Below are 14,428 nucleotides of genomic sequence, written 5' to 3'. Positions count from 1 at the left end.
ACACACACACACACACACACACACACACACACACACACACACACACACACACACACACTGATGTGGGACACAGCAGACCTTGCAGAGACTTAGGGGTCTGGTGTTTACAGTGAACATAAGCTGACAAACAACCACCACAATCTGAACATAATGTAGAATGCTTTTCTTTATTAACTGTGGTGAAGTTTCGAAATTGCTTATCTCAGTGACGGCTGATTATTTCATGAAAAGGAAGATATGTAGAAGTTCAGCTCCAGCCTGCCTGAAAGCCAAACTCTACAGTGTTTGCAGCTGTACTAAAATAATGATTTCACTTAGGGGATTACTGGAGTTTTTTAATTTATTTTTTTATTCATTTATCTCATTTTGATTCCCATTCTCGTCCTGAATCCCCGATTGCTGTCAGTCTGCTGCTTGTGTTTGAAAAGGTATTGATGATGCAGGTACAAAACGGGTGCACTTTCCAATGTGTCAATAAAAATGTTCCTTTATGATTCGCTCCTAATTTCCCTTTGCTACAAAAATAATTTAAATCTCTTTCCTACACAAACACAAGACAATAAAAAGATCCAAAATGACATTCATTTAGTTGCTTTCAAAGTTGCGCCTGACTGTGAATTACAAGAGTACTGTGTTAGCACAGAGATGATCTTGTTTTACAGATTGTTTCATTATATTGTGAGGTGGATCTGAATATTAATTCACACTCAAAGGCTATTTCAGTTAGTACTTAACACATTAAGGCAGGAAAAACTGGCGCTTCACTTGTGGTACTGACCGAAGTCGTCCAACAGGTGGCAGTGTTGAATAAGTATGATCAGCTGCAGCAGTAAAGTTCGATTCCATTGCCTTTTCCCCATTACTCGTCCTCACATATGTGGATGAATCGGATAATTAAGGCACCATTTGTTGTAGCAGGATCTATGAGATGAGTTCAAACGTTTCCAAACTATCAGTCTTCACCGAGGTGACTTTTCAGGAGTTTTGTTGTGGTGTGGCGCAAAAATGAAAGTGAATTCAATTCAGACTACTTCTTTCAAACAATCATAAAGGAACTTTTATTGGGCTCTGACTTCACTTCTTAACGAAGTAATTCTAAAACCCGCCTTCAAGTTATACTGTAAGCTGGAAATGTTAGAAATGATCTTTTCATTGACCAGCGTAAATTGGGCACAAACATGACAGTTCTTACATTTCTGTGCTTTTAAAAAAATGACAAAAAAATAAAAATGACACAAATATCTACACATCACATTGACGTTAAACGTGTTACACACACGCACACTCACAAAAGAAACATCAAATGAACATAGTACAGGTCTTACGAATGACACAGATGTGACAAATATTTTCCAGCGGAGAGCCATTACTTTTGACTGTTTAACACATCTGAGCACTTTCTGCACAAAAAGAAGTATTACTGCAATGCTTTTCCACACAAACAGAATTCAGGGCATTACTGACTTTGATCATTCTGCAGTGCACTTTTGGATATGCTGCAACATTAAGGAAAGTGCCGAAAAGTGCAACACAAAGCTCTGAATCTAACGAACAGTACTGTGAATGCTTGGACAAACAGCAAAGCCATACAAAATCAAAAAGGAATGTTTTGAAAAAAAAAGAAAGAAAAGAAATGCGGGACAGACACAGTATAACATTTTGTTAGACAAGGTAGAGGAGGATCTTGGAGACCTCACGGCTCTGAGGTCATCTGGCTTGGCTCACACATTCAAGGACAAAATGAGCGTGAATGTTAAACATACAAACACCAGCGTTATATTGCATTATTTGGTGTTGGTGTAATTCTCTGGAACACAATCGGTCTGTCAAATCTGTTGACGCTCTGCAGCACTCACAAGCATCAGGAGAACATGTCGAGCTTCCAACACATGCCCAAAGCAGTACGTCAGAGCCAGTCTGACGCGTGTGAAAGTGAACTTATAAGGAAACAAGGAGCCTCACTGTGAGACCGTAAAACGAGACAGTTGGATTAATCCGACTACATAAAGTAAAAAAATCAAAGGTAGGAGTTATTATATTCTTCCATAACCGGCTTTGATATGAGATTCATCTTGAAAACGTCTCTATTCTTTATGTGCAGATTTCTTGCACCATGTTAGGAAATGCAATGATATGGACAGTGTGTTTGGGATTGAAGACATCATAAAATATGAAAAACGAAATAAATAACACTCCACAGTGAGCCACTTGTTACACGCCGACTGGTGCTCCATTTCCCTTTAGCCTCAAAAAAGTCCAACCATTTTTTCCCCTTTCATTCAAGCAAATTCATTGGTCATAAAATAAAAAAAGATCATACATTTCAGCATTTAATTTGAGAAAAAAGTATAAAAATCACTGAATGTAAAAGAAATACTCAAAATGACACCACTTTTCCTTCTTTTTCTCATTTGTCATCAGCGTGCTCTGTGCACAAACTGTTTACATTGATGTTAAATAGATAAATAGTTCATTGGTACCTGAGCGAGGTCAACAAAGCACCATTTAGAGGCGGAGCACTGAGGTGTGCTGTTAGCCCCTTTTTCACTTGAAACTCTGTCACACTTCCTGCTGTCCGAAAGGTCTAACAGAGTCTCAGCAATTAGTGCAAAACAAGAAAGTCTATTTTTCTTTTGAGGAAATCTGTTCGCCCATGAAGCCAAGAGCTCAGCAGGTCTTTGGTGGTCTGTAGGGCAACACCGGCAGAGGTCTGAAACAGAAATGCAAACACTCAATAAATGAAACAATCAGGGATGGAATATGGACATGAAGTTATCTTTCTTTGAGAAACAAATTCATCTTAATCTACAGCCCCATTTGTGAAAAAGCTGGGACACTTTTATGCATGTTCACATTTGGAAAGATTCTTTGCCCACAAGTGTGAGCAACTCTTTATTTCTGAAAGACTCAGTTTCACCACAATGCTCTTTTCATGATCTACTGCAAGTTCAGTAATTACTTTTGGGATGTTTCACCAAGTTTTTTGTTGCATTACACAACTCTCCCAGCCTTGTTGCCTCTGACCCAGTTTTTCTGAACGACGTTACTGGCATCAAATTCAAAATGAGAATTTTCACCCGATCCTCAAAAGATTCAACATTTGACATGTTGTCTTGTATTTCTGTTCAGTTTTATATATAAGGTTTCAATTATTTACAAATGACTGCACTCTGTATGGTTCTTTCTACATTTCACACAACCTCCAAGCATTACTGTAAAACAAAATCTCCCCCGGCAGACATGTGCATCATCATTTTAATCTGATAGCAGTTTAATATGCTGGTCACGTGTATGACTAAGACCAAGTCATGTTCATCTTAAAATCAAGTTGATAATCTTCCTAGGTCAGATGCACTGTGACAGCAGCATGATGTTAAATAGGGATATTAGGTGCGACTCATGTTTACTTTATGAACAGCAAATAAAAAAAATCCATCGGGTTATGTTTTGTGGTTGAATTAAAGGGAAAAAAAGCCCTGCTGATAAACAGATTTTTTTTTGCAGCCACAAACTGATCTTGATCTTAAAACTTGTGCAATGAGATTTAAAAAGTGAAAAAACAACAACAACCAATGAATAAATAAACAAATAAATAAATCGCAGCCCAGCACTGCTAACATATGGCTGATATTAGGAACATCCAGAACACGGGGCTCCTGTTCTGCTTCACAGACCTGTTGGGTAAAGAGATGCTGGGTGGAGGCCTGGGTACTGTGGGGATTGGTACTGGGAGGGCTCCGTTCCCAGGGATGTGGACTCCTGCTGCTGTGAAACTGTGACCCCTCCGAGAGATCCTCCCCAGTGGATCTGCAGGAAGTGGCTTCTGTGGTGGACTGGGCTTCTCAAAGTCCTGAGGAGGAAGAAAATTTCCATCCATAATCAATATCTGAATATTTTGTTGCCATTTATTCTAAAAAGCAGATTAAACTTGTGATCTAACCGAATAAGATGGCATGTCAGTACTTGTACTATGGATTAATTGTGTAGCATCCACCTATCTACAAAGTGTTAGGTTATGGGCTTATGTTTCACTAGAGGGCACTGTGTTATCAGCATCACTGAAACCCACAGTAAACATGAAAGGAATACCAAACCTCCCCTTTCTTTGCTTCAACACCTCCGCGGTGGTGCTTTGTAAGTGTAGAAGGTTATCTGGATGAGGTGCCATCGTGTGTTACTAATCTACACAAGGAGGCGAGATGGTGATAAACATCTGCTACCAGCTGCCTGGTGAATATCATACACATATGCACAAAATTTCTCAACACCTATGCTATAAAACAGACACACACACACACATAAAGGACTACATGAACACACTTGAAGAGATCTGCACAGAGAGGAAAAAAAAAGTAATCCACATCATGCATGGATAAGGATTACGAAAGGTTTAAAACATTCATGAACGTGATTGCATTTGCCATCAAAGAGAGTTAGAAACCTGTGGGTGACCCAGAACACACCAACACGGCCATGTTTCATGTCAACAGAACTTTGCATTAAGTAGCTCACACTGTCACAACATACCCTCTTAAGTAATTAGTTAAATATATTTACAGATTTTATATATGTAAGGTATTTTCAACACATATTACTTATCTTATAACATATACTGTTATACCATAGATATAACGGGATGGTGCCTCTGCCGTGGCAGAAGCAAAGAGAAGATCCATTTCTGTTTCAATTTGAAAATATGCCCAGTGGACACACGAGGTCCATGAAGAAATGACTTTCAGAGTTTTTCATAATAGAAAAAAAACAAAAAACAAAACATCACCAGTTTATACAGGCCCTCACCCCATCTGCCACCACTGCGATTTGATGGAAACTCAAGCAGCGAGCCAGACCTTATGAGTGAGCATCTGAGACCAAATGGGTGGAGATTCCTGCAGGAACAATTTGACCATGCAAGGTACGCCTGCCCACTTTTTTGCTGCCTTAGAGGACTCCTGTACAAGAAACCGACATGAGGAACCACTGGTGTCTAGAGGCTCCCTGCTGGATCTCCTGTGTGTGTGACTATGTGTAGGTGGGCAAAAAAACTTTTGGACTAAAAATGGTGTAAATTTACAATTTACCCTGAGATATTTAGAGATATGTTGAAATCATATCTAGTGCTGGCAGGCTGTGTTGTTGTTAAATTATGAAAAAATCTTTTTTTTTAAAACACTGAAATAAGTAACATTTTAATACCCAGAATGTCTGAAAATAAGCCAAATTCTTCTTACAATTTTCAACAAACTGAACAGCTTACTTTTTTTTTTTAAAGACATGCACTTAGCTGTCACAGAGAATTAAAGACACCATAAAATTTAGGTATCTGAGGGACATGAACAACAAATTGTTGTTACACTTTGCTTTCTTAACAACTTTTAGTCAGCTGAAATTTGCTCAAACAAAGCAAACGTTTTATTCATGTCAAGAAAAGGCACTGGCTCATGTGCTACATGACAGCCTCTTAAATGAGAGCAAAACGTTTTTACAAACTCAAAACGGGCTGATTCAGTTACAAACAAGAGCTGCTCCCCAGGTTTGTTTTCCTCTAAATCTGCATCACAGTTGGAGTGTGGGGGTAATGAAGGTAAACCGTGAGACAATTCTGTAATCCAATTAGAAAAATCTGTGTGACTATGAACTGAAACAAACACTCTGCACTGTGAGAGAACTTCCAGTCCTGACAAAGCCATAGAAATCTGTCAAAAAGACCTAACTCTTCCAGAAAAATGTAAAAAGTCTACATTTTTTCAGAGGAAAGGAAAAAAATAAAATGTTAATGCATAGATGCCTCCACTTAAAAACAATAATAATCCCGGACTCGTGCTTTCTAACACCATACTTCAGAGAAAACTTCCCACTGTAACTGCAGTCTGGGTGTTGTTCACATATCTTAATTCAAAATGAAGTATTGCACTGTCTTCTAGATGTATGTGCCTGAGGCTTACAATCACCTTTCTAAACCCACTGGAGGACTGAAAAATGTGCGGTCGTCTGGCCAAAAACAAAACTATTTTTCTAAATTCTTGAAAAGATGACGTTTTCATGCTGCAGTTCGCTTTTGAAGTGCAGCTCAACACGTTGACAGCCACATTTTCTCAACAGTGCAGGTATCTGATATTTCTTGTCCTTCAGCCAAATAAGATGATAATAAACAGGCTTTCTTCTGAAAATTCTCTAACCCTTACAGATTTTTTTCCCACTGTAAGACAAACTTTATTTCCCTCCATATTAATGGGGTTCACTCAGTGTGAAGACATTTAAAACAAGGCATTTTGGCACTGACAGCAGGAGCTTCAAGTATTACAACGAGCTTCCAAATATAATTTCTCTTTAAGGATTGATGTCCTGTATGTCCTTGTTGGCCTTCTGTTAAATACCAGCAGAATCCCCTCTTGTGTTTCTGACCTACAAATGCCGTCTCCACTCGCTCAGTCTGTTCCACTGCAGTGAAAAGGGCTAGTAGATATTAGCAGGTAGGAGGGTTTCATTGTTTTGGCAGGCAGTGAGCAGTCAATTTATAGAGCAAACAGTGGCCTTTCAGCTGAAGTGCATCTTCAGTTGGCACACGTTCATTGCAGTCAGGGGAGATGTGCTGCAATGCTTGACATGAACAACACAAAAACATCCAGAAGTGGATATGATGCTAGTTGTTTCTGCTTAGTAGTGTAGGGCTTACTCTCATCTTTTACTAGAGCACTGACGCAATTATCTGAAAACATTTGTTGTGAATGTATCTGAATCTATATGTAGTTTAGATATCATAACTAAAACTACAAAAAAGGATTTTAGCTTTGGAATTATTCCAAATTATACAATGAATGGTAGAATTGGTTCATTTCAGAGACAAGACATGTGACGAGGTTGTAAGAGGTCATAATCACAAGTCAAAACCAATGAGAACCACTGGTTTGATTTTTGGAAAATCATTGTACTAATTAAATGTATCATTATTTTTTTATACTATACCTCAATTTATGAAAGTACAACTCCTACAGATCCATTAAAAAATGAGCACTTCAAAACAATCAATCATGTCAAAAAACGCAATATTAAAACCCAATCTAAGGAATATACTTTTCATCACTTTTAAATAATTTTTAACATAGAATTGAAAGGATTTTGGAGATGTCGTCATCTATGATGTAAAATATAAATCAAAACTTCAACAATCTGGATGAATCACTCTACACAAAGGTCAAGACTGAAACTCAACAGTAAATGACTGTGATCTTCAGGTCCATTTTGTGATGCACACTTTGAATTTGTATGTTATAGAAGTTTGATGGAAACTGCAACATTTGAAAAAACCTTTTTCTTGCTTGAGATATTTTTTGTTAGTTTGTTCTTCAAAAAGGAGCGAATGCAGACCCAGACAGATGGAAATGCCTAACGCAAAGCAGTTCTGATGTAGCAAACATGTTATACACATGACATGGTCATAGAATGATCCACTCTTTATGGAGTTAAATGGGCTTGTGCACAAGGACATGAAAGAATGAATACAACATACCTAGTTTAAATGAGTTCCTAATAATGTGAGCTCATTTAATACTGACTGAGACAAAGAGGAAAACTGTCCTTAAGGTAGTTTAATTAAAACCTGAAAATCTCTGGAAACTAAAGACGTTATGTCCTCTGGGTTAAAGAGGAGAGCGTCCAACTGGCTTGGTATCAGCACAAAGTTCAAAAGCCAGTTACCATGCAAGTACAGGGGTATTTCACATCACCTTTTTTGGAATTGGGACTGCAAAGCATTGGTCTGGTAATTAAGTAGAGTACTTGGTTTGTTGCCACTATTGTTACTGCTCAAATGAATAATTATGCTTCGAGATACAATACAGACACCGAATCCCCTCTGACTCCACATCTGCAATCTCGTTTTGTGCTTCCTCAAACACAGAAACAGTGTCAAATCACAAAGCTTATGTTTTCCTCTTATTTCTTTTTGTTTTATAGCTGAACACATCTGCCAGTTTCCTGTGCACCCTGCTGTAGCTCAGCTGTGCTGACATCCAGCACAACTGTCCATGCTGTGCTGGTACAGGAATGGGTCAGGACTTGGATCCACCACCAGAGCAGACAGATGGATTTATTATCTCCCCTTCCTCCGATACCGATGGCTAAAGCAGAGCTTTACTTGGAAGTTGGGTCACAGGAGGGGAGACAGATTGAATTTTGCTGTCGATATGTGGGCAAGAAAAAACGCTGTGGTATAGAAATGCACTGAGCTCCATGATCCAACACTTTGCTTTAAAAATGACCACATAGGTGGTATGTTTTAGATCATTAACTATAATATGCATACATTCTACATTACTGCCAACCACTTAAAAAGAGCACCAAGCTTCTCAGATTGATTTCCACCTTCCAATCCATTGATTTTGGTTCCTTTCAGGGTATGTGAGCATTTTTATACTTTATTTAATGTTAAAATTGATTTTCTGGCATGTGATGATTCTTAATTTGTGTGTTTAGGGAAACTGTGGCAACAGTTTATTGATTTAAAGGTTTATGAGTTTATTCTGTCTTAGAGATTTCAAGCTTTGTTCTAGGATGCTAAGGTAGAATTAAGGACTTTAATGACTTCTAGTCCAATCAGTGGTTGTTTCCATTGTCAGAAATGTCATTTTAGTCTACATTTTAAGCAGACAGGGATGAGGTTGGTTTTGAATAATGGAAATTGTGAACATCTATAACTCCATAAATGATAACCAAACTTCGTCTGCTGAGGATGATTGCTTTTTTTTTGGCAGCTGAATCAAATCTGAGAGGTCAGACTGTCCTTAAACGCCAAGGATCCACAGAAAATTGCAACTTAAATGAAAAACGAAACATGCTAAGTGGGTCCTATTTGAAGCCTCAAGCCTTAACAAGTTATATTCACACTTTAGAATGAAATGAAATTGATGGTCTAGGTCAAGGGTAACGTGGTTATGTCATATATAATCCATTAAAGCAATGTAAAAAAAAAAAAAAGATAATTTTAAGATATTACAGGGCACATAACGGCAAAGTAAAAGCTCCAAATTCTCGTCTGCATCTGGAGCCAAGATGCAGATGGGCTCTAAGAAGTCATATCAATGTATGAACTGTAGCATACATTAAAAGCTTTTCTTAAACAAACCTGGTCCACTCTGTACGATGACTGTTGGCGTGGCAGACTTAGAAAAGGTGGCACTGGAGGTGGTGAAACAGACATGTGTGTGGGCAGGACCCGGTGCTGGTGAGCGGGCAGAGGAGCCAGGGTGGGCTGGCCCACGTTCAGGGACACGGGCATCGGCTGGCTGATGTGCAGAGGCTGGTAAAAGGGCATTCTGCGCAGGCTGTGAGAGTGGAAGTTGTGCGGAGGGAGAAGAGGCTCTGTGCTCAGGAGAGATGGCTGAAAAGAGGATGAGAGATGTTATTTTCAGAAATTGCATAAGTTATACTGAGTCACAAAAGTATGCAAGAAAAAAAAAGATAGCATGTGCACAAGTATGGCCTTGAAACTGAAAGTCAGACAACTGAAACAGATTTTCCACATGGGTTTTGCTAATGTCATCACCCTCCACACTCACCTCAGATAACTCACTGTTAAAAAATGTTTTGTGAAAAGCAAAGTTTGCTATTTCTTGGCCTCATCTCAGTTTTATATAATTGATTAAATGTGAGGCACCAATTTTACGTACTTCAGTGCAGGTGTTTTTGAAGCTGGCCACCAATCTGAGCCAATGTGCAGCTCTATCCCCAAATGGATCGACTCACGTGCCACTCTATTTTATCACTGACTGACAGCTTTGATTCATCTGCGCTTTGGATCAGGTCCTGCCATCCTGTATTCTTTTCAGACTGACACTAGATCTCTTCTGGAACAGGCCTCTGTTAGATAATAACATTTTGTCACCCTGAACTACAGAACATGAAAAAGCTAAGTTAGTCCAGTTTAGCAGTTTCACCAAAAAGCCTTAAATATGGTACAACTACTAGGCTTTCTTTTCTTTGTTCCCTACATAGATGCAGCTTAAGCTTTAGAATTGCCGGCACACTGCTGTTTAACTTGATGTCATCTGCTGTCAATATCTCACTAGTGTGGATTTGGCCGCAAATGCTTATGAGGACAAAGGACAGCATGACAGAATGCACTAACATCTGGAGCTTAATACACGAGATTGATACTCTAAGACTGCAAACTTACCCCTCAGGGGTCTTTATTGATTTTTCAGCAACAGAATGAAGCATATAAATCATTTTTACATTAATTTACATTAATGTAAATGTAAAGTTATTTAATGTAATTTAATGTAATTAATGTACAGTTATTTTTTGCGTAAAAGATGTCGGTCATAAGGTGGGTTTTGAGATTTACCAAACTTATTATCAGTTCACAAAGGCAACATGCACTGCCTTCTCAGACATTTATATTACACACTCCTAAGGGTTACCTGCAGATGGTTAGGCTTAAAATAACTGTACAACGTTAGATAAAGCAAACAAAAAAAACACCTCAAGCTTAGGGCTTACAACAATCAGCCACGATATCAAAACCACCCACAGTGAAAAGGAGTAAAACTGCTTTTCTCAAAGGAATGAAATGCTCTTCTGGGAAATCCTGCATCCTGGTGTTGTTGATTTCATTTAGGCACTTGCTACCTACCTGAACAGTCTTGCAAAACAAGCAACATCACTCCCCTACAGTACCAGCCTTTCCTGGCAGGACAATAGTGGGTTCTGCAAAAACTGCTCAGGAACCACCCAAAAAAATATCTGAGGGGAACATTTTACAAAGACGCCATCCCACAACAATATTAGCCATGTGATTGTTATGTTATGGCTGATTGGTATGCACTTTTTACACTTCACAAGTTGAGATTTCCTTAATGGTACGTGGAAGCTGACCCACATATCAACAGCCAAGGGATGTATCTGCACATTAAATGATTCTAATAAGAAAGTCACTCGTTCCAGCTCAACTGAAACATATCAAGGTGTGACAGAGACATTAAAAGTAAAATCCAACTTTGGTCATGAAGTTCCTACAAGTGTAAAAATGCTGATGTAAGAGTTAGTCATAAAACTGGAGACCAACATTATTACATATGACGCTCTGAAATTGTAAAAGTCAGAGTAAGACCACATGTTCTGACCAGCTGTTAATCCTTTACACCCAAACAAACCAATAATACCTAAAATGGCCAGAAAGGATTTGGCTGCTGGACAACAATAAACACACACACACACACACAATGCAGCATTGCAGATGGAATCAAAGAGATCTGCTGTGTTGCCGACTGACATCTGCGAATGCGTGAAAAAGTCACGATAATGGGAACGAACAGGCTGTTTCACAGAGTCTCTGGTGGACAGTATGCTATAAAAGATAAAGTGGATGAACTTCTACACTCAATTATGACATTAGATAAAACTTTTATACAAAGTTGTTGCTGTCAGAGCCGAGTGCAAACACACATCAGATCCACACTCACTCATGCATAGAAATGTCTGCTCCTTTATTCCGTCACACAAACGCAACGAAAGGTAATCTCCTTCCGTGCTTATCGTTCCCAACAAACAAATCAAAAGCTATTTTCCTCCTGTGCCTGAATCAATCAACTCCACAACCCCACCAGAAAAGAAAAAAACTAAATCACAAACATTAAAGGGACTCCAATAACAACATCCTGAATCTCATTTAAATGGCGCAATCTCTCAATTACACTTCTGCTGCGTCCCGTCAACATCAGCACTGTAATGAATATTTCCTCCTTAGTGAGATATAGTGAGACTGAATCAATCACCTGACTTGCCCTCATCTTAGTTTGTCAACAATCCTAGATGCGTGACAACTCTAAGATGAGGTTTGGCTGCAGGTTACTGAAGTGGTCTCAGAAAAAGTCATTACAAAAGAAACAAATGGCCTGTGACGGAAGTAAGCACTCTGATCGACTAAATATACGGGTGTATGTGAACGTACGGAGTGAGTGACTCACCTTATAAATGTTGACTGGAGAGGGTTTGGGTGGAGGCTTGCGGCGTGGTGTGGGCTTGTACCTGGATTCAGTCCTGATGGGGCTGGTCGGCCTGCTTGCCTCCAACGATCTATGAGCAAAACAAATATACTAAAAGGTGCTCTTTGTAGAAGAAATATGCTTAAAGCATCAAAATTCAACTATAACAATAAACAGAAACAGCTATGACTTCATATAAAAAATGTTGAAATGTTCAACCGTATATGTACCTATACGCGTTTTCCACTATGAGCTGAGATAGACAGCTGAGATAATTTGGGGACAAGCCACGTTTTACTGTAATTTCACTTTGTATCACCAGACGGGGCATGAGTCACCGACAACTTTTAGGCAATGAAGGACTGAAATCTGATGCAGATATTTTCTTCTAGTCTGGTTGGAGAAATGTTGCATTGTTAATGTTGTGGAGCCATAACTGTTGTCACAATAGTACAGTTACATGCACAGGCTACAGTTGCAGCTCGACTGGGCTTTTTATGTTGACCTTGCTGTTGTATACATGCACAGGAGGGAAGTCAAAATTTTTGACAGAAGTAGATGCTGCGATGCTGTGGAGAAGACGCTAACAACTTTCTCCATGGGAGATCATCATACACATAAGTATAGCCAAAGTCACTGCAAAGAAGTTGTCTTTAAGTTATTTGAACAATGACTTTGTCAGATGATACTGTGGTTATAAAATCAAGATTTTATTAGAGCAGAGTGACTGTCTGGAAATGCTTTAAGCGACTGCAAGTTGACAGGTAGTCTTAATAGTCACAATTTTAAAAGCATCTAGCCCTATCACAAACCCAACGAAAACATGGCCGGATCATTTATTGTCAGGGTCTATGAGTTTTGTGATTTAATTTAACTTTGTTTTTCAGTTTCTTGTTTTTCCTATGTTCTGGTTTTCGTTTTCTCCTTGTCAGATCCATTCCATGTAGTTGTTTCTCCCTGTGGTATTCTGTCAGTCTCTCAGTCAGTCAGTCAGTCAGTTGATTCATTTGTCTATCTGTCAGTCTTCCTTTGTTTTTCTTAGTTCTGTGGTTCGTTCTATTCAGTTGCTTTTGAGTTGTGCTTGTCCTGCCTCAGCAGTGCCTTGATATCTTTTATAAAAAAAACACCAATCCGTTGTTTTACTGTTTTTACAAAAATATGCATATTTCGACTTGAAATGTTGCTAATTTAAGCAGTTGTGGGGCAATGATGAATTATTTGGAGTTTGTATCCACCTGCTGAATATCAGCCCATCATTTACTCTGGTTTTGGGCTCTACCAACTCTTGAAGAAAAACTACCTGGCTCCTTAACAGCTCAATATTCCACTATTATGTTTGCCGGCTTGTTACCAGTTGCTTGCAGTTTGGTGATGAATGTATGTCGCTCCAAAAAACTATCTGTTTATGGCAGTAAAAATTTTGTATTTTCGGCTTTGTATTTTCAAACAATGAACACCAGCAATTTTCTGGAGAGTGTACGAACAATTCTGTCTGGACGTTCTCCGAAATTGTTGGTCTCACATGTATGTAACAGTGGGCTATTCATTGAGGGAGGTATGTTCCCACAGCAGGAAACATTACAGAGAGGTGTCTGGATAAAGCAGATGGAGCAAGTGGAAAGCGGCACACAGGTCTGCCAACATGCTCGGATTTACAGCTAAATGCTCCAAAATATAAACTCTTACAATCACATATTGTCTCACTTTGATCTTATTGGGATATTACTGAGGAGCTGAAGAATCTCTGCAAGTCATTTAGTATAAATGTTTAATAAAATGTTGTTTTTCACATGCCACTCCTCTAGAACAATTTCAGAGCTTCAGTTTATGTACAAAAATGTATTATTCTGAGTGGACCAAAATGATAAAATTGTGGGCAAAGACATCAAAGCAAAGAGTTGCAAGTTGTCATAAAGCTCTAAATCTGATGTTTAGTTATAAAGTCTTTCTTATGCTTTATTTTACACAGAAGTCTGAACCTGCAAGCCGACAATCATCTATCTTAAAGCTGCCGTCGGCAGGTTTTCAAAATTCCGAGTCTAAAGTCGGAAAATTCGAACTGATACAACTTTCAGGTCCCTCCCCCAACCTCTAACAAGCTCCAAACCCCTCCCCCTCTGTGGACGAGGTTGTGCACGTGAGTTCACACCAGTGTGCGCGCACACAAGCTGGGGGCAGACTCACGCTCAGCATGGAAGACGTGGTTGGTGACTGTTCTGCTCAGATAATAGATAAATAATAAACCTAACGTGATTGGTTAAAAACAGCCGGGAGCGCTCGATTTTTGCAAGCACGTTTACAGGCTTCAGAGGGAGCTACAGAATTCGTTATTTTTCCTAAACAGCCTATTTAATATTCTACTTCCAGAATCCCATGACAGTTCAAGCTAATATGACTAAAAAAAAGTTGCCGACGGCAGCTTTAAAGAGGCTATTTTGAGATCA

At 39.0% G+C, this 14,428-nt stretch overlaps 1 protein-coding gene across 2 annotated transcripts in view; it reads right to left on the bottom strand.

Moving 5' to 3' along the window:
* Window positions 1-49: 49 nt before the first annotated feature.
* The window catches only part of adam12b (ADAM metallopeptidase domain 12b), a 96,244-nt gene continuing 81,865 nt past the window's right edge, over window positions 50-14,428 (bottom strand). For both annotated transcript variants that reach the window (XM_075478437.1, XM_075478438.1), the window contains exons 20-23: window positions 11,967-12,075; window positions 9,125-9,379; window positions 3,675-3,850; window positions 50-2,710 (exon numbers count right to left, since the gene is read on the bottom strand). In XM_075478437.1, coding sequence (XP_075334552.1) covers window positions 2,668-2,710; window positions 3,675-3,850; window positions 9,125-9,379; window positions 11,967-12,075 — 583 coding nt within the window. In that variant the 3' untranslated portion in view covers window positions 50-2,667. The remainder of the gene's footprint in view (window positions 2,711-3,674; window positions 3,851-9,124; window positions 9,380-11,966; window positions 12,076-14,428) is intronic.

The sequence above is a fragment of the Odontesthes bonariensis genome, chromosome 2 (assembly GCF_027942865.1).
Source record: "Odontesthes bonariensis isolate fOdoBon6 chromosome 2, fOdoBon6.hap1, whole genome shotgun sequence".
Lineage (NCBI taxonomy): Eukaryota > Metazoa > Chordata > Actinopteri > Atheriniformes > Atherinopsidae > Odontesthes > Odontesthes bonariensis.
Note: the sequence above shows the minus strand (reverse complement) of the source record. Positions and strands in the feature narration are given on the sequence as shown.